The sequence below is a fragment of the Syngnathus typhle genome, linkage group LG2, assembly GCF_033458585.1.
Source record: "Syngnathus typhle isolate RoL2023-S1 ecotype Sweden linkage group LG2, RoL_Styp_1.0, whole genome shotgun sequence".
In the NCBI taxonomy this organism is placed as follows: domain Eukaryota; kingdom Metazoa; phylum Chordata; class Actinopteri; order Syngnathiformes; family Syngnathidae; genus Syngnathus; species Syngnathus typhle.
In genome coordinates, this window is record NC_083739.1 from 17,099,657 (window position 1) to 17,123,215 (window position 23,559).

Here is a 23,559-nt window from a genome sequence, read left to right on the forward strand (position 1 = left end):
TTTTTTTTCTTCTCATCAAGGCAGTTATCCACAGAGTGTTGATTCAGTTCAGAGCTTCTGCTCCTAAACCTTTAAAGAATTGGCATATCGATAAAAGGGAAATAAATTGAATGTGGAAATGTCAAGTGAAAATAAGGAAGTTGATACACTATCAACTATCAGCTGTTTCAGTGGCTGGATTCAGGAATTAGATTGTCATCTGGCACACACACACACACAGAAATATCTGATGCTATATTTGCCTACGCAGGTGCAACAAAGCCTCTTGAAAGCAACGTGAGACCTGCAGTATGGATTGAAATCCCCTGATGCTAGCTGATGACTTTGCATTCATCACATTTAGTGTTAGAAAACAAATATGCAGCCGGTGCTATTCTCTTCCCACATCTATTTCCATCATGTATTGATCAGACAGTAACGTCATCCCATTGTGCACCAGCATCGTTTTTAACTGCTCGCCAGACCCACATAATAAATACTCAGTGGGAGCAGATCCTTTCAGCCCGGAGCACGTTGCACTGAGCTGAGGAACAATTCCAAGGAGAGGAGATGTTCCATCTCTCTGTCCTGTCAACGCTTGTGTGTGAGCCATAGCGGCGGCACACGGGGTCAAACTATGGGGAGGCAAATAAATCCATAGACAATTGCATAAGCCTGTCCATCCCCCAGTAGATTAAGCTGTAGTGAGAGACCGCTGATGTCAATGCAGCCTGTGGATGCAAGCGCCGTCCTCCAGAACAGAGGTGCAATCTGCAAGTTTGCTCTTGACATGATATGGCATTTTTACAATAGCGCAGAATGAAGTCTTTATTCATTTAACAGTCAACAAGCTACAAGAGGTGAATTCAAAATTACAGTGTGACATACTCTGTTCTCTGCATTGTCTGTTTACTGTTATAACAGTCAACAGGTCAGGCATCGGGTTAAATAAAGTTTAGGGCTCCTACTTTCGAGTAATCACCTTCACGGGATTGAATAATGTATTAAATGTAATATTATTAAATAAAGTATTAAAATGATTAAATATAAATTTATGTCTATCCATATCACATTTATTTATTTATTTATTTATTTATTTATTTATTTATTTATTTATTTATTTATTTATTTATTTATTTATTTATTTATTTATTTATTTATTTATTTATTTATTTATTTATTTACTTCTTTGGATCTTTATTTATGGAAGGCCATAATACAGATGCAAAATGTATTTGTGGTGTTTAGAATAGATCTTTATTGTCATGTACAACGAAATTTAAAAGTGCCAACCGATCAGTGCATAAAATAAAAAGTTTGATGTTGAAGCTTCCATCTCTGTTGCGTACAATAATTTTATTGCAGTACCGCTCCCAAAATCACAAGCTGCTAGGGCTTTGTTTTGAAGGTCAGAGCCGGAACTCACGCGCCATACTTGGAGTATGTTTAGTTTGATCTGAGAGTTCGCCAAATAGCCCCGAGCTGGAGCTCACTGACAGCCAGTGTCCGCCGCCATAAAGTCAATCTTGCACGGGGACAAGAGCACATCTGAGGACTCCTGACAGCTCGGAGAGACTGCGATGACATCTCGCAGGTAAAGTGGAGTTCATCTCGTGTTTGTTGAAAGTGTCACCTGTCACGGCCAAACTGTTTTACACCTGTTTGACTTTGCACGGAGTCGAGCCTCGGTAAATTACGGAGACTGGGAGATAGAGAGCGCCTCCCCTGGACTTGGTGGAGTGGCCGAGGTCAGTTGAAGCAGTTGAATTTTCAAATAGGCATGAAGTTAAATGTGGATCATCTGTTGTATTTGCTCTCATTATAAAGGTAAGACAGTGCATAGATATGATTACTTGGTTTGCCAGAAGTAGCAATGTAGTACAATGCACTTTTCAAATTGCAAAGTTGATTGGATCAGTTTTACATGCATATTTTATTTATTTGTTTTCTCTATATACATTGGAAAGTCCAGTGCGCATGTTTACATGTTAAATGAAACAGGAACATATGATGCTTACGGACTTTGTGTGTCCAAGGTCATTTGTAGACGCAAGCGTTCAGCAATTGCTCTTTATCTCTGAACTAAGTGTTTGTCCACGTGCATCATCAGCATTCTGTCCTGCTGCAAAGGTGACCTGGGAAATGTTGACTCCAGCAGCTGGCTGCTCTGGAGACAATTCTGTGCGTCACGCTCGTCAGAAATTGCTTTCTTTGCACTCCTGGAGTTGGTAGTTTGCACAAAAAGCAAACACTGTACGGGTGGTAAACAGGTCTGTGTAACATACCTGTTAGTTGAATGTAGTCATTGAAAATGGTTTCTTTAATGATTTTCAGTCTTCTGAAAGTTCCTACATCTTCTTGAAGGTCTATAAAGTTAAATAAAATGGAAAGGACAGTAAAACAGTCCATAATTCATTCTGGAACGCTGGATATGTCCAATTTAAAACCAAAATCGTCTGTTTCAGGCTTCGACAATCACAAAACCATTATTAATTGGTTTTACAAGTACAAAAAGACAAACGATATGAAACATGCATGAAAGTGAGTTGAACAATGTTCTGAGTTATTTCAAAGGTGTATTTTTACCCTGGATTTTAGTATAATCCCACGTTGTGCAACCTTCGGGCTCCTCTCAGTATCGTAAATGTTTTTAAAATAATGGACGGTGGGCACCTGCTGATATTTGCCGTTTGCTGTCCATGAATTTGTCTAGTCATGTTTTTTCTGTGAAGCAAATTGTCATCTCGTTTGATGAAAAATTGACCTGTTTTTGGCTCTCTGCATATTTTTGTGTTCTTTTACTAACATTAAAAGATTGCATAATATGGTGCCAAAGCCGCAACATAAAAAATAAATAAGTAGGTTCTATACATTGGCTGCTTTGCTTTATTAGCCGCGATTCTACATGTGGCATGGGATATTTCCAAAGAAACAGGTCATGCAGATGGAATCTCAGAAACTTTTAATTGCCTGAAATATGCACGAAGCTCATTAGTAAAAATACATAAGTACACTACGTCCTATTTAAAGCCGCAGGGTTCAAAACAAGGGGAAAAAGTAGTCACTTACACTCTGGAAATTAGAATAATACTTACCGGAAAGTTTCAAAGAATCACATGCACACTCACATTCTTCTTGCGCATTTTTCTCAAAATCAAAACTTCTGTTAGCTGCTTATTAAGGGTAATGTTATGAGATGCAATTTGAAGTCATATTTAAATGTTTTTGGATCATAGTTTGTGGTGTATTTATAGTTTAACCATTAATGTTGATCACTGGACTCAAACCCATGACCCTGGGGCTATTTATGCCCCACAGGATGATATTTGGCAGCCTGCTACTTGATATTAAACTTTAATAGTGGTACAGCAACTACCTTGTTTTTATTGCAGAATGTCGGAGCTAAGGGTCACAATCAATTCAACCAATTATAGCACACACATGCACGGACGCACGCACATGCACGCAAAAAGAGCGAAATTGAGTGTTGCTATGAGGCTCTCTTTGCACTTTCTGATCTCAAATCTCACAGTAACGAGCCAAGATGTGTAGCTCAATTCTAATGAAAGTGTTTTTCTCGCTCTGTTGGACCACATTTAAATCGTTCTTTTGATCTACTCGTACAGTTACCTACGCTTCTGCAGCTATCTCAAATGACGTCATGTCTCTGCTCTGTGTTCATTATGAAAGCACCGATATAGCCCCCCAAAGCCCCCTTTGTTAATGGAGCAGACCGCATCTGTCACTGAGACACATTTGAGAAGAGTGAGTCAGTTTTCTGTGTCGGGCCACAGGAAAACAACAGCCCGTGTGGGGGAATAAGATAACGCTGGCAACATTTCCAGGACAGCTCTCCGTTTCATGCTTTCCTTTTTTATGCATTTCATGCAGTGTAGAGTAAAGCAGGAGTCTCAAAGGTGCATAAAGAAATACATACAATCCAATTTTCTGACTTTACATTTGAAAACTACTCAATTTGAATATATAGTGATTTGATTTAAAAAAAAAAAATAATCTGTAATTGTTTTTCATTCTGTGAGCCAGATAAACATAAAAATACCACTATTACAAAGCATTGAGAAAGTGATGATGTAAAATATTTAGGTGCAGAATATTTTGTTCCCGGGTGCAAAATGTGCATTATTTGATGTTTATCAGACTCACTTTAAATGAGTTAAATTAAGTCTGTAAAGTATCTTTTACCATCCTTTTGTCAAAGAAGTCACTTCCCCAACAAAAAATGTTTTTCCCCAAAAACCACAGCACAATTTTTGTATTTGAAATTGTTTATGAATCCAAACTTTTCCAACTATAGCCATTATTTTTTAACCTTGAAGTTCGCTGATAGTAACAAACACAATTCATATTCAACAGTTTCTACATTTTTATTTAATGTATTTTAAATATAAATCTTCAAAATGTTCTTTTTTTTTTGTCTTTCACTGTTCTATCCCCAACAATGTCTAAGGCCCACTTTTCTGTTCTAATACACCATTTGAAATCTCAAATTGAGGAGTTATTTGACAATATAAAAAAAAGAAAAGTAGAATAAACACATTCATTTTTCACATTCAAAGAAACAGTTTTTTACCAGTTCTAAATCTTCCCCTTTTGCATAGACAGAAATAGATGATGTAATTCCAAAGGATTAAAAGATTGGGAGCCAGATTCCCATTTCAAATGAGTAATTTAGTTAATTATGCCATATGTGGATTTAGAGTGGGAAGCATCCAGGCATGGCATGGGGAATGTGTGAGTTAAGCAGCGCATGTAAATACAGCAGCTCATCAGCTGGGCTAAAAATACAGACAACGTTACGAAAATCCACACCCGAGACCCGTCTGCGACGAATATAGCCCTTTGATGCCATGCCGGGTCCGCTAAGTATACCACCTTTTCGTCGGCGGGCCTAGACAGGCACGCCGTAAATAGATGACCGAGGCTTTATTGAACTTGAGACATTACGTAAGAGGCTATGCGACTGCTGGATGCACAGTGGGCCCCTTTTTTCCTTCAACCAGCTTGAGGCCTAACCTGAAGCTCCCAGCTGCCCATGTCTGTCCCATGACACATTATGTTGTTTGTTTTGGTTTCTAACTGTGTTCTGTTGTCACCTTATCAGGCCGAGCAAGCTTATTTAGAATCTCATCCACTCATTTGTGTTTGTCTGGTTCGCCGCTCGAGGCTTTTGCAGGGAACTGGGTCGCATGATGGCCGTCAAAGGAAATCCTATTCTTGGAAAGCCCTGACTCACTCGGGTCCTGAAGTCATGATCTGAGGAGAAGGGAGTGAGAGTGTGAGACTGGAACTATAATGGACATTCAATGGTCAAACATAACCTGCAGTACCGGTTAACGTTGCGTTCCTCATGGGTGCTATGATAATGAAACTATGTAACCATTTACTTGGTTGTTTTCATATTGCATTTGTAACATTTCAGACATCAAAACAATAAAATAAAAACATACTACAAATCCATAAAAACAATACCTCAACTTTGATAAGTGATGGCATGCAGCATATCAGAGGTGGCTGGCAACGCGGCTCCCCTCATTCTCTTTATATGCAGGGCAGAGATAGGCTACATGGTGTGCCGACGATGCATGAGGTCGGTGAGTGCAAAGTACATTTGAAACAAACTCCAAGATGATCTCTACTTAGAGACAATGTAAAGTTGGCTGTTGAGTCTAAACTTGGAGAGTGCCTCCTACCCCTGCTTCTGTGTGACCAACCCCATCCCACCTAACCCAGAGTTACGTATGCAGTCGTCAGGGTGGTAGGTTCAAAAATATTTTTAGGATGATGATAATGGTAAGTTGTTTAATTAATTGATTTCTACAATGATTCAGAGGGTTTCGTCCACACTTTAATTTATGAATGAAATACAATAGCACCCACCATACATATCCACAGAGCCATAGCTAGCTGCCTGAACAAATCCACCAAAATTGTATGATACCACCTGCGCCACAACTTAAACCGGCTTTTAGCTGGTCAAAATTCATGGCTACTCTCATTAAATTGTCAGGTGCACTGGGGGGCGTGTCATACAAAAAAAAAAAACACCACCCTTGGTCCAACGGAACACAGTCTGACAAAATTTCAAACGCGGTCAACAAGATTTGTACAAAAATAACAGTATGCACTCTAATGCAAGACATATTGGACAATTTTATGCTCCCTTCTTTGTGGTAAGTTTAGGGAAGGGCCTTTTCTGTTGCAGCATGACTGCCGCAGTCAGTGCCCGACTCAATCAAAAGACATTCTTGAATGAGTTTGGTGTGGAAGATCAAATTCAACCTAATCATCGTAAATTTCTTCTTTCAGTTCCACCATGTTCAGTTTCACCTGTTTCAGTGATCACTGTTAAGCCGGACTAATGGCCTTGCTACAATACGCATTGGCAAGGGACACATTTTGTTTGTGGAATTCTCCCTTTGGCCCCCGTTTCACTCTCGCTCTCTCTTTCTCTTATTCTTTCTCTCTGTCTCACTCTTGCTCTCACTCGCTAACATTTCAATATGTTGTCCGACATCAACTCAAGTAAATGCGTGTATTAATACAACTGTACATTGAACAATGCATTTAAGTACTTAATCCAAGGGTCACAGCAAAGTCATGTTGAGTTTGTATAGTCCGATACCTCTTGCTGTGTTTAAGTGCACGTTCATCCCATGGCTGAAAAATGAATAGCCTAATGGCATACTGCTGAATTGGCTGGATTGCCCGGGGGTTAGTTTGGCCAGAGCTGACCATGATCCCGTGTAACTACCCCACACACGATTAGATGTAATCTCCGGGCACGGGCGACAGCTGTTGTGTTTGCTCCTCCGACAAGACCGAGCCAGGACCTTGCAGTTCTGGGAGAGCTGGCACCCTGATCCGGTCTGGCATGGTCTGGTCTGTGTCACGGCCAGCGAAAGCTCTTTTGGTTTGGGGATTACAGGCTGGGCTTTGTTTCCTGTCGACCGTTCAGGAGGAAGGCGGTCAGACCAGGCGGCCTAAGCTTGTCACATTTGCCTAAGGTGGAGAAAGGGGGGCGGGGGCTGATAGTGGCAACGGGTTGTGCTATCAAGCTCGCTCACGTTCATCCAAATCCCAGATTACAAGACCCCCGCCCCTCGCTCTCCCCTGCGCACTCCCTCGCTTTCGTACATATGCGCAAAGCAGCACGTTTCTCTCGCCGTCTCATTCTAGCAACACCCGTAACACAGAGCAGCGAACACCCCTGACCCCGTCCCCCAAACCCTCTATTTGTCTCTATTGTCCTGACTTCCTCCTGCCTTCACTTGCGTAACTGTTCTGGATTATTAAAATCTGAGAAGGAAGGGGTTCGACCGAGAATGGTGAGGTAGGCAGAAATCATCCCCACCAACCTTCCTCATGTTCCTTCTTTCACAGACAATGCATTTACTTTGATTAATTTAACAGAAGCGTACAAGTGTTGAGAGGTCATCCCTGGAACCGAATCACTTCCAAAGGTCATTTTGACCTCTCATCTAAAACACTACTAACTAAAACCAGAGCAATGCTCAAAGTTTTGCCATCTAATTTTTTGTTGTACTGTCCTCTGTGTGAATTGCTTGTTTAGTGTGATCAATCCCCAGCCAGTGTTCACAATTCACATCAGATGAGATAGACTCATAGTAGATTTTTTTTCAGGGTTTTTACTTTTGTTTGCTGTCTGGAGTTGAACCATATGTTCCTCAAAATGTTCAATCTGTTTGACCTTCATTTCTAGCTATGTCCAATTGTGTCAGAGTAACATTTCTTGTAGTTGAATCCTACTGTTGCAGCTTCCAGCAATCCCCATTGTTGTGATGATTTATCCAGTGACAGCAGTTCTGGGATGGAAGGATTAAATATAGATTAGTGACAGACCACATTTTTTTATTTGCCCCCACAGTTATTGTTTCTCTGTATATATCTGTAAAGGATTAAAAACAAGACAATGAATAATCTGTTCACCATCTGACATGCATGCCCTCTCAGTGGTTCCTCAGCAGAGTACATTTTCTGTAAATTATCAGGATAACACAACTATTGTCACTTGTAAAAGAAAAAAAGTCCTGTGACTGAATGATTTTATAATCTCACATTAACATAGTTACTGTGCTTCAAGATTAATTTAAATTATATTGGTTGCTGCTCCTTGAAATAAAATTCGACGCTTGATTTGTCATGCCAAACTACCGTAATTTTCGAACTATAAGTCGCCCCAGCCATAAAATGCCCCAAAAAGTGAAAAAAAAACATATATGTGTATATAAATCGCTCCTGAGTATAAGTCGCCCCCCCCACCCAAACTATGAAAAAAAAACGCGATTTATAGTCCGAAAATTACGGTAAGTATTTTCTGTCAATTAGGTTTGCTAAAATTGCTGGGTTTTTTGTTTGTTTTATACTGTATATTGAGAGGCATTTTCTTTTTAGTGTGTGCTGACTAATAAGTTCTACACTTGAATTTATGAGTGTTCTTTTTTTTTTTTTTTTTTTTTACCCCCCAGATGTATGCATATCTCACATGTGGAAATAATGAGGTTTACCTCTCAATTTGAACTCAGCTTTTTTCTCATCACAAATGAGCTGTTAATGTTGTTAGCCTCGTCTACTCTGACCAAACAATGAAATTAACGAGGCATCCCCGAAGATAACATTTGCAATCTAAGTATGTTGTCTGGTTTTAATAGCAAAGATGACAGGACCTGATAATGACAGATTTGCTAACCTATCATAAAAGACATTAGCATTGGCCTTTCCAACATTTGCAATTTTACTTTTGTTATTTCATCAGGCAAAATACACTTCAGACGTCATGCATGACAGCAGCTCTGTTCTGATTGTTGTTTTCAGGTGGTTCCACCCCAACGTCACCGGATTTGAAGCAGAGCAGCTCCTGTTGACCCGGGGTGTCCACGGCAGTTTCCTGGCCCGGCCCAGCAAGAGCAATCCAGGGGATTTCACCCTTTCAGTCAGGTATTTATGTTCTTCCCCTGTTTCCTCTTCATCTGTTTTCTCATTGATCACGAGCCTTTATTCTGCCTCACTGTTCTCAAATGGTACAAAGTTCAGTTGTGAGAGCAAACAAACCTCAGTTCTCTCTGGCTGAGGGACTAGTTTACCCAAGACAAAGCCACTGAAAATAGTATTGTGAGTATTTTAAGTTACAAACCTTACTCCTGCTTGGCGTAAAATGGGGCGCATCTCCATTTTTGTGCCATAACAAGTCTAGTTTATTGTGTCGAGCAAAAGCGTTTTCTCTTATACTTCCTCAGCGCACTTGGCATTCGGAGAGAAAACGTAGCCTAAAAGCATATCTAAATGTTAGCACAGGCCGACGGCATCACCTGCAAAACATCTTTCGGTTTGCCTGTATAAACTCATTTAACGCCCCAATCTCATGCGTGGACCCCAATGAATCTATTTCTGCTTTCGCAATGTCAAGCTCTGCGTGCGCTTAAAGGGCCCTAGATCATTTTAAAGCAAATGAGGGGATCCAATGCCCAAGAGGCAGCTACATCCCATCGCATAACGGGTCACAATGGCGCCAATGCCCATTCCTGCCCGTGCAAAGTCGAGGAAAATACCAGAAGAAAGAGAAGTCCACCTATGTGCCATTTGCTTAGCATTGCAGTAGAGCCCCAAGTGGCCTTTTGGAGATGTCCTATTTACAGTTTATATTTCCAGAGAATTTATATACTATTTTATTAATCCTATATCAACATAAGCTCTTCTTGACTCACATTTCAGTGTACCACACTACAGCATACCGTCTCTAAACACACACGCACGTACATCCAGTTTGTTCTCAGAGCAGTGGAGAGCTAAATGAGCTAATTAGTCATTATCCGGCATGAGTGATAGTTCAGATGGTAATAGTCACTGTGGGAGGTTGGTGTCCTCGCTGTCTTCTTGTCTTCTCCTTGTTTTCCCTCTCTTGCTCTTATCTCTACAATTGTATACGGACGTGTATTTCTACAAACATGCTAAGTTTTTTCTCATAATGTTATACCACAGACATTTTTTTTTTATGTGTATTTCAGTATCAGCCTTTCCCTGGCTCAAATCGAGGCAGAGCTAAAGTGTTTAAACATTTTTCTTTTTCTATTACTGACTTATGGATAGTTCAGCTCATGATGTTGAAAATATATAGCTCATATAAAATGCTGAAATGATTATTTATGCTTGAAGAAATTTGTGGTGAAGTAGAAAGTTTATGTATGTTCGAATGGCAGCGAAGGGTGCTTTCTCACGAGCAGTCTTTATTAAGTTTTGATGAAATTCTAGTTCACGACTCATTTGAACGCGTGTGAAAACGGCAGTCTGGAGCAGACTAGATAAACCAAATGCACTGTAATGTGGTTTGCATGTAATGTAAAAGCCATCCCACTTCAGCAGTATGTGCGTGTCAAGTTTTGCTTGCAACTTCGACGCCGGGTCCTCTTCTGCAACAACAGCCTATTGACAAAAATATGATGTTCCCACCACAATTGGAAATGTGTAAACGTATGAGTGAATCAGACATTTGAAAAGCACAGCACTGACCTAAACACATGTAGAATGTCAAAAGATTAGACCATTGACTTGCGTCTTTCGGTTTACATTCTTGAGAGCAATCAGAAAAGCAAACCACGTGGTTTGCAGTGGCACATTGTGATACACTTGAAATGTTTATCTTGAGACCAGACACATTGTTGAAAAACCCAGATATTGATTGCGGCCAGAGAAAGCAAACTAGGTGCGAAAGCATCTCAGATCGCATATTTTTGTTGTGAATTGTATAATTCACGTTGCCCAAAGGAAAATTGTGGGATCATTCTTTTCCTGAATTTTAATCATGGCATCATTTCAGGCTCTAAACACAGCATTAACATGCCAACAGTTAAATTTCAGTCAACCTCAGGTTGTTGTCATGGTAACGGTAAACCAAAATTCCAGGCTCGCTCTAATTGAGTTTGCATAGTGTGTGTGATGATTTCCACTTCCCTTTTTTCTCCACTTTTGTGCTTAGGGCTGATGATAGGTTGCGTCTTTATTGATGCCATGATGTTCACCTTATTTCATGGTGCGTTTCCTGAGAGTCATCGAGTCCATACACCCATTTTTACATGGGAATGCAGTATTTAGCATATTGTATTGGAAATAGCACTGTGCCCATTCTGTAATTTGCATTGTAATATACGTATATCGAAAAGTAATTAAGATAGTAAATAAAATGTCACAGCGTATGTTTTTTTTTTTCCATCGATAACAGTGTTTAACTGTGAGAGAAAAGCAGTCTAAGGCCTGTGCGTTGAAATGGGGCTTAAACAGGACTATGGATCTCTGGCACCATGCCAACAGCCAATACTAAAGCTATTAAGCAATTACCGGGAAACACAAAGAGAGAAAGGCAACAGCTCATGGCACGAAAGGATAAAGAAACATGCACGGGATGCAAAACGGAAGTATTGAGAGACACATCTTGATACCAATCAATCAATAGGAGGTTGGCTTAGACTGCTAAATTGCTCCCTCCAGAATGTTCTTCCTTCCTCTTACCAAGACAGTTTTGTGCGTGGGCATACGTCTGTGTAGAATATATTCAGAAATATTCAGTTGCGTTGTTTTCTGCGTGTTACAATGCAGACTGTATGCAATTGTGATTTACAATGTGATCACTTTAAATAAGAAATTCTGCAGTCAGACCATCTGCGGTCAGCAAACACTGGCATAACTACGTTCACATAAGAACTATACCAGTTCAAAAATCAGGACAAACTAGAGTGAAGCACATAACTACGTTTTCTTTTTATAAACCAGCCTTGTTTCACCTGCCAATTACGCTAAACCAAGTTAAGTCTTCAACTCTGGCTTCTACTTTCTGTAGCTTGACATTACCGTAGTTGACCCTGCCTCATTTACAGTAAAACAGGTGGTGTGGTGTCAAGTAATGGATTTTTCAACAACAAATCGATAATCACATCAATCGACAATTATTTTAATCAGGTAGTTGTTTCATCTGATTCATCATCTGATTTCTCAAATATAATTAATCTCTGATTTCTGCAGTCTTTTGTAAAAACTGACATTTTACCATTTGTGTTGAAGACATTTGATAATATCTGCTTTTACTTTGGGGAAAATAAATGACAGCACCAGTAACTGAATCCATTTCAAAAAGGTTGGTGAGTACAAAAGGAACACCTCAATAATATTGCTTAATTGTTGTTTTATTCTTGTTTCCTACTAAACAAAACCAACTCAACCACAATAAAAGAAGTTGTGTTTACACAAAATAATAGCTTCTAAAAAATGATAATGACAGCCTTGTTTTGAACACTTTCTGGTTCAGCTGTGTATTTTGTACACTCAGTATTTTGTACAGTCAGACATCCATAAAAGTATACACCTTTATAAATGTCTGAGTGTACAATTGAACCACTTCTCAAATAGAGTTTGTCAATTCGAGCCTTGAAAAGCAGCAGGTGGCTTGATAAGCTCCTACTGTTGTATTGTGCGAGTGGGTGCTGGCGTGATCTGTATTTTACTCCCAGCGTGCGGGAGTCATTTTCACACGCCTGCAGGGCATAAGCGTACCTCGGAAATAAAAGACCTGTCCCTCTGCCCACCTAGGCGCAACGATGAGGTGACCCACATCAAGATCCAGAACTCCGGAGACTACTATGACCTGTACGGGGGCGAGAAGTTTGCCACGCTGGCCGAGCTGGTGCAGTACTACACCGAACAACAGGACCTGCTACGCGAGACGAACGGTCATGTCATCGAGCTCAAGTATCCGCTCAACTGCAAAGACCCCACGTCCGAGAGGTGCCCGCTTCATGCCCACACCAATAAATAGGATCCTATTTGCATCGAGCAATCCACAAATTGTATACTCTGTAAGGTCAGCAGAAGGCGGCGCTACTTTACATAAACCTACGTGGAAGTTTCTTTCTGTCTGCAGAAAGGTTTTATAGCTATTAGGTTGAATTTTTCACTCCACTGATTTTACAGGCTTGCTTTTAGAGTTGAAGAGGCAGTTAAGCCATCCAAGAGGTGTTATTAGTGAAGCTTTTAGCGCACTTTCCTTTTATTGCCCAATTGAAACTTGTGATGCACTTTAACCCTAGACAAGCTCTTCATTTCCACAGAGTTGGAAGATAAATTGGATATAAAGTATTTCTTGCCCCCCAAATGAAATATTGTACATTAAATTCAGGATCACATATATTTCTAAAACTGTCAACGGATTTGTCCTTGATATTATTGTCTATTAGACCAAACGAACAAATAGTTGCGAGGTCAGAGGTCACTCATATTGGATCTGAAGCCCTGCTGGCTCACCATTTTTGTTCATCCTAAATGAATTAGATGGGGTTTGTTCCGCACTAAACCCATCCTGTAAAGCTCAAGATGTTTTTTGATAAAATGAAGATTTGGCAGGTGGCGTTTAAGAGCCTAAATACGGCCGCTTTTATAAGAGTGGATGGAGTTCAAAACGCTGCCCTGTGTTTCATACACGTTTCCTAAAATGAAGAGAAGTTCTCGCAGTTTCACGTGTCACTCCAATCCTCGCGTGACAACAGCCGATAATTGTGTGATGACTCAAATCAGAATTACTCATTGCAGCTACTATACATTACAGCCTTTCAGTGTCTTGGACAATTCTTCATGATTCCATTCATTGTTAACATTTTCTTTTTGAGGAATGGATCGGTTCTGTTTTCGTGTGGACGTTGCCTTAATAATCAAGTAGGAGTCGGCATGCTCGACTGGTTTCACACTGCAGCAACATTATGAAGCAGTTTCCCCCGCAGGAAGGAAGAACATTGTTAAGCCTTCCTCATCTCAGATCCTCTCGCTTGTCTTGATCATTTGTCTTCCCCACAAAAACACCTTCTCGCCCCAGGCTGAGCTGTTTCGATTTTCTTTCTTGTTCTACACTCGGCAAATTCACCTTGAAAAAGATGTGCGCAATAATAAAACTTGGCTTTAAGTTAAAGTAAGGGATAATGTGAATAAAATGCTGTCTTACTGCACCATAAATAAAAGTTGCTTTGTATTGAGTGTTGTCGTTTGTGTTTGTGTTTGACTTCTCCGTCCTCCAGATGGTACCACGGCCACCTTTCTGGCCGAGACGCTGAGAAACTGCTCACCGAAAAAGGCAAGGCCGGCAGCTTCCTGGTTCGAGAGAGCCAGAGCAAACCAGGCGACTTTGTCCTCTCGGTCCTCACCCACGAGGAGAAGCACGAGAACATCGACCGCAAGACCAAGGTCACCCATGTGATGATCCGGTCCCAGGTACTTCAGCTTGACGGCGATCATGGTGATCATGAAGTCATAATCATTCTTCAATTCTGATTGGGGTTCCCCAGCAGGATGGTAAATACGACGTAGGTGGTGGCGAGAGGTTCGACACCCTGGCAGACCTGGTGGATCACTACAAAAAGAATCCTATGGTGGAGAAGAGCGGCATCGTAGTGCACCTCAAGCAGGTTCGATTAACAGAAGCTCATTTGCGTTTTTAATGTTACTTTTTCCTGGATTTATTCAATTCCTTCAACACTTTGATGAAAGCAAAACATACTGCAGAAAGATGAGTTGTTTAATGCAATACAATAAATAAATAACCAAATAAAACAGCAAATAGATAAGCTTTTATTCCTCCATTTTCTACTGCTGAACATGTTTTGGGCTACGGGGCATCTCAGCTGACAAGATGCGGGCTATACCACAACTTGTTTTTCTGGTTTAATATCTGTACATCTCTTTGTCCTAACAGCCCTTTAATGCCACGAGGATAAACGCAGCCAGCATTGAGAATCGAGTACGAGAGCTCAACAAGGTAGCAGACAATTCAGAGAAACCCAAACAAGGATTTTGGGAGGAGTTTGAGGTATGTTGGCTTAGAAGTCGAGCTGATGAACATTTTATAATAACTCTGCGAATCTCTCTGCGGACTCTAGGAATCAAGTTTGTACACTTTAAAGCTACAACAGCTTGACTTGGAACTTTTTCATCATCTCAGTACTTTGTTCAGTTTTATTAGATCTGACTTCAGATGAGCGTCTAATTACATGAGTCATACTTAGTCGAAGGAAATAACGTCACTTCTCAAGATTCACTCACACAAACCCCAGATTTGCTGGAATCCATTCTCAAAAATCAAAGTATTGTCCCCATATATTGGGATTTTCTTTTACCACATTCAGACATATTTTTTTTTGCAAAGCGTTTTCTTAGCTTGCTAACAATATCAGCTGTCCACAGCTCGATCTTCAATTTGTAAGAGGTGTTGTTCCAGAACGCTTTGCTGAACATACTTGTCGATTTGGAACATTCTACATGATGCATCCTATTGGAATGACATTGCAACTTTTTTGCAACCACGAGTACCTGCAAATGTATAACGACTCACAAATCTTTCAATTTCCCATATATAATACCCCTCCTTGATTTTGGATGGGGTTTTTAATTTTGCTAATGAATGTGCACTATTACCAAATATCAAATCCCAGGGGCAGAATGGAATCAAAATTAAGGAAATGAATTAATTGTCCTTACAGTGGCAGAATGGAATCAAAATAGAAGGACACATAATAGTGAGGAAAGAAAATTAAGGAAATTAATTAATTTTCCTCACAGCCATAATAAAGGTAGCCGTTAATTTAACCATTCTAGAAATTTGAACTGAAGTTAGAAAGACAGGCGCACCATGTAATGTCTTCCGGCCACTGCGCAGAAAGTTACACGAATACATTATAGTAATACAAGTATAAGGACTGTAATTCCCCCCTGAGTCTTCATTCTTTATCCTATTAGGACACTTTTGCATGGCGGACCGGTTTCATGTAACACAATGGGGGAAAATGACACAATCATTCAGAAATGTTGCTTTGATCACCGGAATTGCAGAAAATTCCGCTTTCCATCAAAATGGAAGCAAGGCATTCCGTGCTCAATTTTGGGGGGGGATCAGTTTTGAAGCAAGGGTGGACTTTGCATTTTCATCTTGTTTACTGTATGTGTGTGGCACAGGTGACATATTTTGTCGATATGACACATAGTCACATTTAATCCTGTACATACCACGTCATCAGACGGAAAAAAAGACAATCTCTCTTACTCTGATCCCCGCAGGTACTTCAACAACAAGAGTGCAAACTGCTGTATCCCCGGAAGGAGGGCATGAAAGCAGAAAACAAGAGTAAAAACAGATACAAGAATATCCTCCCCTGTGAGTCGCAGAGCATGCTGCTGTTTCCTGCCTCACCGGCTTCCTGTGGAAAGAAAGCGTGACACAAATAGACAAAGCACACAAGGCCTCTGATGTGGCTGCGATAACTTGCAGACAGAACATCAGTGAGGTCACAGAGAGCTGCACTGGGGATTAATAATAATGTTTTACTTTTGTTCCTTCCAGTTGACACGACACGAGTTGTAATTCGAGATGTAGATCCAGATGTTCCCGGTTCAGACTACATTAACGCCAACTACATTCGAGTGAGTCCGCTTGAGGCAAGAAAGTGGCGTAATGTCCGTCGCGGACCTGTTGCTTTCTGCAACACGTCATGCTTGATACAATATAGTGCTGATTATGTACTGCCCCCTATTGGTATAAGGTGTACTGTGCTCTTCACACTTTTTTTGTCAATCTAGTTCATGATGCATGAGTACAGGTCCTTTTTCTTTCATGCAGGGCTCGCATGAAGAAGGCCGCCAGGTGGAGGAGGAGAAATTCTTCATTGCCACCCAAGGGTGCCTACAAAATACAGTTTGTGACTTCTGGAAGATGGTACATCAAGAGAACACACACGTCATTGTCATGACCACAAAGGAAAGAGAGAGAGGACGGGTGGGTATACCTGCTATTTTTCTGTGCTGTTATAGAACTCAGTAGAAAATGCTACAAGAAGCTGGTGCATTCTCTGCAATTCAATTGTAAAAAAAGAAAAATTATTATAATAATACGTTAACCACATTATTATCACATCAGTTCATTTTGTACATACTACTACTTGTAGTGTGTGTGTGGGGGGGGGGGGTGGAGGGTTAGACATTTAACAAGGATACTATGACAACTAAGCTGATTGCAAAAGCCGCTTGAGTGGATCTAGTTCTTTAGGTGTCCTAATTCCTTCAAACATCCTGCAACCCAACCACTAACTCCCGTATCTCTACACCTCTCTCTTATCCCGTCGGCGTAGAACAAATGCGTCCCTTACTGGCCCATCCTTCACGCCACAATGAAGTTTGGACAGGTGCTGGTGAGAAACATGGACGAGCGAGAGGCTCAGGATTACATCCTGAGGAAGTTGGAGGTGACCCGTCTGGACCGGGTAGGGAAAGCTCTGCCCTCAATCAGTGCTGACACACTGACCTAAGGTCAGATTATCTAACACAAAATCCTCAGCATGTGCTCGTGCTGATGGGGAGTTTGCTCTGCTTGCTCTCAAGGATCCAGCAAACATAATGCGAGCAAAGCCTTCAACACATAAGCATATCAACGCGTTACTGGCTGACGGGCTTGCCTGGTTTTAATGAGCCACTTGTCAACATTTTGAAAGACGGGACAGTCCTTTGGAACTTCCAACTACAAATTTGTGGATAAAGGAAGGATGTGACTTAGCATTTCTTGCTGAATTGTATCACTTGTTCAATTTAATATAGAAGCTATGTCAAAGTTAGTTAGAATTTGTGAGCCAGATTGTGGACTTCCTGCAAAGTTCATATTCTAATATGAATACTGAAAGACCGGGTAGGATCAAATGTGCTGATAGCTTTCCTTTTCTTTATTTTTTGTTACTTTGTTCCTCGCAGAGAGAACCTCTGAGATACATCTGGCACTACCAGTACCTGAGCTGGCCGGACCACGGAGTTCCCAATGAGCCCGGAGGGGTCCTTTGGTTTCTTGAGGAGATCAACCGGACCCAGAGGACCATTCCAGAATCTGGGCCCATTGTCGTCCACTGCAGGTACCCGCAAGGTGCACAGTTTAGAGCATCCATGGGCAAGTTGCAGGCCTTAGCCACGTCTGAACTCATGAGCCTGAGTTTAAGATTGTCATAGTCTACAAACTCCAAGTCAAAATCTATCTGAGATTCCGAAATCAATCAAATGTGTTTTTCAGACTGAGTTGATGCAGCTGTCTTTCTCATGCATAGTTTGACCTTTCGCTCTTGCTGTCCCCACAGCGCTGGAATCGGCAGGACTGGCACCATTATTGTCATTGACATCCTCATTGATATTATCAACCGCCAAGGTGGGATCACCTTTCTCAGGACTAAAATATTTGTTTTGCTTTATGCACTTGTCACAAATCAATGCTACTGGAACATAATTTCAGAGGTGCTTGATTTTTGTATTTGTATCACATTCATTAATCTTAATGGCTAATCGGATCTTTAGCCGGACAAGATGTCAGTGACTCTTGCTGGAACTAATTTGGAAAAGTGAGAGCGCATCTTTCCATCAAGAAAGAACCCAAGTGCTATTCTCCTCAGGCCTTGATTGTGATATTGACATCCCGAAGACCATCCAGAGAGTACGGCAGCAGAGGTCCGGCATGGTGCAGACAGAGGCTCAGTACAAGTTCATCTACATGGCCGTGCAGCAGTACATAGACACCGCCCAGAAGAGACTGGAGGAAGAGCAGGTACTCCTAAACACATAATCCTAAAGTTGAAAATATTCACAAGGGGCCAGTACATGTTATGCTAGATTAGTGAACTGAACCTTGGCAAATATCCCGGAAGGTCTCTCAAGTGATCAACTCTTGTTTTCATTGTGGAACTTTTCGGTCTTATTCAAATTAGTTAGTGAGGATGAAGTCAAGCTGCATGGTAATAATGTTGTCCCTTTGCAGAGGAGTAAGACGAAGGAGCGAGAGTATTCCAACATCAAATATCCGCCGATGGCCAATTCAAGGTCCAAACTTAACATGGCATCGTCACGCTCGTCGTCCGTGTAAGTATAACTCAGTCCTTTGTGTTGAAGTGACTCTTGACGTGTTCAGAATGTCTTTGGCGACTGCTAGCAATGAAAAGCTGCTAAGAGGCTGTGGATGTGGCTGTCAATCATAGAGCCTCATTAACCCTCTTTGTTGTCATGAGCCACCTTATTTTTCTACAAATGTCTAAAATTACCAACAACTGAAAAAACTATGCCCACCCTGTGCCAGTTACTGGAAATAATAATATTTAAGATATTGTGAAAGCCACTAAACTGCTAGAATTTGTTGTTCGGGTACCAATATGTTGTTGTTTACCTACTTATGTGTCAAACGCACGCACTTGCGGATTGTCTCGTGTGTTCAGTAAATTTAAAGTTTCGGTGAAGGTGGGTCACTTGAAAGTCGTACATGTAAAGAGAGCAATTGTATACAAACAGTTGAAACAAATCTCTAAATTAGGCATAGAAATACTAGTGGCAATATTTTGTCCATCTGTGGAATTGTAGAATGACAAACGACGATTCTTCAAGTGTGTATGAGAACATCAACTTTAAAAGTCCGCAGACGTCCTTCAGCAGTAACACCAGGAGGTAAAATCGGTGCTGCGGCCTGCCACTTGTTTCTGCGAGCCTCGCTGTGAGTATCATTTGCAATTTGGATTGTGTCCGACCGCATCTTGACATTATGAAAACCTGCTCTGCTTGCTCGGGCTCTTTAATTAAAGAAGAGGAAGAATTTTGAGAGCATTTGTTATGCAGACCTTAAAAGTCAAAATTCAAAAACATGATAGTGTAAATTTTTGGCACTTCCAGGGAGTACTCCGCCTCTCGGCCAAAGTCAGCTGGGATAGGCTTCAACTCACACGTGAGCTTAAGTAGATAGTTCATTAACAATAAATTATATAAATATTTAAAACACATCATTTTATATGTACTGTAGATTTAACGTTTTGTAATTTTAGTACTGGTAAATTAATTGTAATTTTTTCATATATAAGAGTATATTATTTGAATACTTATTTTACTATTTTGTCTGTCTTGTTTTTTTTAAACTTAGGGTTTTAATAGACTGAAATGTGCAACGCTGCAGTATTTTACAGTTAGTAAAGCAGCACAGAGCTGCCTACACAGCTAGCTTTGACTTTGTTATAATTATTTTAATTCATCAACAATGACCTACGTACAAATCGAGTAGAATATTTGTAGCTGACTGGTAATGCTGAAAGCAAAAAAAAACAAAGCAACATTGTATGCTTATCATTTGTATGGACTTTGAGCCATCAAGCTCTTCATCCTAGGATGCTGTGTATGTCTTCACCTCATCAAGAGGTTTTGCATCTTCTTAATATAGAGAGACAGCGGCCTTGAACACCACTCTTGTCTGTTCCCTTCAGTGTCAGCAGAGGTCTCATCGGCGGCTCCAAATCCCCCCAGTGGGGGAGGCGGAAGCACGCTGTACTGCCTAAACCCCGTGAGAGCGCAACCTGCCTGTGATGAGGGAACCCGCTTAAGCTGGACCTCGGCTTCTGGAGTTAAATCTCCATGAACAAGGGGGACTTGTCACACTTTGCGCTGCCGGCCCTCGAGCTCTTTCCGACGGCTCGCTCACTCGCTCGCTCCACTGCTGCCTCCAAAAGCCTATCCCTCTCTTAATCAATGAAAGTGCCTTGTTGTCTATAATCAAGCTGTTACATCTCTGCTCTAACCAGGAGTTGTGCCGCCACCGATATATTGAATTGGTGCTTAGGAAAGATCAAAGCAAGCTCCACCCCACAGACATCGTAACTGAGGGTGCTACTTGTTTTGCCATCTCATTAAACAGGAAAGAGGGCACTAATCTCTGGTTTATTTTTTTATTTTTGTTTTATGAAGAAGTCATCAACATCTGCTCTTGCATTGTTGTTTCTCATTGGCAGAGTTTTATTTGGAACTAGTTCACAAATTAATTGTTTTTATCATCACTTAAGATCTAAGCACGGGCCTTAAATGGTACCTGGCGAAATATAACAATATGTGATTCAATACCCTGTAATTTTCAAAGGATTGTTAGGGCCACCCCAAAAAAGATTGCGTCAACACATAAACATTATTGGAAAATCATTGGTTTAGGAGAATAAAGTTGTAATTTATGAGTATAAGGTCAATTGTAATATGTGTAATGTTACACGGGGGGAAAAAAGCATGTAAAAGATGTCCTGATCTGAGAAAATGTCCTGTATTTTAAGTCCTGTACTGTAAAATTAGGAGGAAAAAGCTGTAAGGGGAAAAAAAAAAAGAATAATTTCAAAACAATATTATTGTGACATTATAAGTCCTTGTATTATGAGAAAGACATTGTGCAAGTAGTTGAATAATGTGTGATTAGTCAGTTATAATTCTATGAAATAGGCATAATTATGTAAAAATTAGACTGAAAATTTGCATTGATAAAAGTACATTATTAAAAAAACAAATGCTCTACTTTGACAAGAAAAATGTCTTAATAAGAAAAAAATCCAACTTTCCAGAAAGGTATGTTTGTGTAACTAGGGGTGTAATATTACAAGGATAAAGTATTAAAAGTACAATATTATTGTGGAAAAAATATTTTACATGAAAATGATTAGCGATGAAGAAGCCGCAATATGATTATGCATACCTGACCTGCGGTAAAAAGAACATGAGTGTCAAGTTTGACTTCAAAGTAGAGATTGGGGTTTGCAAAAAGGAAAAGAAAATAATACATCACATGACAGTAGACTAATTATCAAGCCGGGTCATCCGTTTTGATCAGAGAAGCTAAAGTGAAGGAAGAAAGATGTAAGGCAATAGTACGTTCACATTTTGTTAGCCGTTTGAAAACTGTTAACTCCGCCTTTGACTGTACAATTCCTATTTTTGAAGAAGGGAAGAGACAATTCCTGAATGAGAAAGTAACTATCTCCGGATTTCTTTTGACTTGCTGTCCTTGTTAATCATCAAGTCTGATGCGCCTCAACATCTGCCTTCGGAGAGGGTCACAAGGCAAAAGGGATGGCGATTACGACGTGCCAGATGGCTATCTGCCAGAGATTGAAGAATAGATTTGTCTCTAAAAAGTAATTTAGACCACGGCCGTAATCCAAGCTTGATGATATCTGAGCGTGCAAAGCACGTACGTCACCGATGCAATAAGGAAGGCCGTTGGGGCAAAATATCTGCGTCAAAAACAATTGCAACCATGTTAATGGAATGTAACCCGTCTCGGATATGGGTCAAGCTAACGAGAATGAGGTTCAGCAAATTTGGATCAGCATGCGTTGTGTAAAAATGCAAAGTCCCACGCTAGGCACTAGGCTAGATGGTCTTAAACAATCGTCCAGTTGTCTTCCGTGACAGTTTAAAAATCTTGCCGCGGCAGTCTCTTAATTGGATTGCTGTAGCTGCCAGGAGTTGAATGTAAACATTCAGAAATTCCCAAATGACTTCAATAAATTGTTTCCTTCATTTTTGTTTCTGGCCCATCAAAATTAATTACACAAACAGAAAAGATTGTCTTCTTGTTTTGCCTATGCCTCCTCGCCACATTAACCACAGTTATCGTTATGCAAAGCAGTGCGCGTTTACAGGCAGTGTATGGTAAATGGTAAAAGCAACCAGCACAATTCGTCTCAGGTTCGACAAATCACGCTGCGCTTTTTAAACGAACGCCTCGCAATATTTGATGTCTTCAGGTAGAAGTGCAAAAAAAAAGAATCAGCCCCCATTTTTTTTCCTTTGCCCCTTTGGCAGACTTTCTCCTTAGTGGATCAGCTTTTACATCTTTTTGTGTGTACAATAAAGTTTGCCTATGTGTTTTTGCACATGCAAACCTTTAGTAAATCAGGCCAAATTTGTGTGCTCAACTGAAATGGGGATGGGGGGGGGACTACTACTTGACCCGGAGGCTCAGTCCAATAACGCTGTTGTTGCCGCGAGCCTTGCATTAAAAAATGGTCCAGTTGCTAGTGAGTGCTGCGTTCACACTCACCTTGTCAAATTTAACTTCTTTTTAAATGTTTATAACCTTCATGACATTGCTTCGCACTGTGTGTTAGAACAAAGTCTCTCTCCTTTTCCCTTTGAAACTGCGGCTCATGTTTCCGGAAATTTTTTGTTTCTGTATTTATGAACTTTGTCATACTATTCATCTTTTTGACGTGTTTGATTTTTCTTCCACTTTGCCTCTATATGATATGTTGTAACATCAATACTTGAAAGTACAAAACTGCTGAATCTTGGACATTTGTCTGTTTTTCTTTTTAATGTTTTTGATTGTGGATGTGATGTTCTTATTCTTGTGTACAAGGAGGCTTACTTTCTGCTTGTTCTCTCATCGTGTGTTTACTTGAAGAGAGTCGAGCGTGTCGCTCTTCCAACTGGCTTCTGCTCAGATGCCTTCGAAATGCTGTACAGTACAGGCCGCTACCTGCGGATCCAAAAAGTTGCCATTAGTGGCAACAATCTGGTTTGTTACAATAAACCTAGTGGAAATGTTACCCCGACTGTGGCTTTTTTGATGGTGACACTGGTCAGATTTGACGGGGAAAGTCTTAAATGAAAGCCATTTTAACTTAAACATTATAAAGCAAAAGAATAAAAGCACTTTCAAATAATCTAACATACCACATACCTGTACTGGTTAGGAGC

General features: G+C 40.5%; 1 protein-coding gene and 1 long non-coding RNA gene across 4 annotated transcripts; one reads left to right on the forward strand and one right to left on the reverse strand.

Moving 5' to 3' along the window:
• Positions 1-1,415: 1,415 nt before the first annotated feature.
• On the forward strand, positions 1,416-23,408 carry ptpn11b (protein tyrosine phosphatase non-receptor type 11b). 3 transcript variants are annotated; one of them, XR_009718377.1, is made up of 17 exons: positions 1,416-1,573; positions 8,833-8,955; positions 12,595-12,789; positions 14,070-14,262; positions 14,337-14,456; positions 14,744-14,857; positions 16,102-16,198; positions 16,385-16,464; positions 16,661-16,816; positions 17,169-17,300; positions 17,782-17,936; positions 18,156-18,223; positions 18,465-18,616; positions 18,827-18,927; positions 19,420-19,549; positions 19,726-19,777; positions 20,307-23,408. XR_009718377.1 is itself a non-coding variant. In XM_061301109.1 (16 exons), the coding sequence occupies exons 1-15, from the start codon at positions 1,560-1,562 to the stop codon at positions 19,505-19,507; spliced, it is 1,788 nt and encodes a 595-aa protein (XP_061157093.1). In that variant the 5' UTR covers positions 1,416-1,559; the 3' UTR covers positions 19,508-19,549; positions 20,307-23,408. The 3 variants fall into 3 exon arrangements, 2 of the variants coding, with proteins under 2 accessions (XP_061157093.1, XP_061157103.1); XM_061301109.1 differs by lacking the exon at positions 19,726-19,777; XM_061301119.1 differs by lacking the exon at positions 19,726-19,777 and having other exon boundaries at positions 14,340-14,456.
• Positions 14,597-16,510, reverse strand: LOC133169178 (uncharacterized). The gene is made up of 2 exons (XR_009718382.1): positions 16,370-16,510; positions 14,597-16,241 (listed from the first exon to the last, which is right to left on the reverse strand). It is a non-coding gene; the product is annotated as an uncharacterized LOC133169178 (long non-coding RNA).
• Positions 23,409-23,559: the final 151 nt, after the last annotated feature.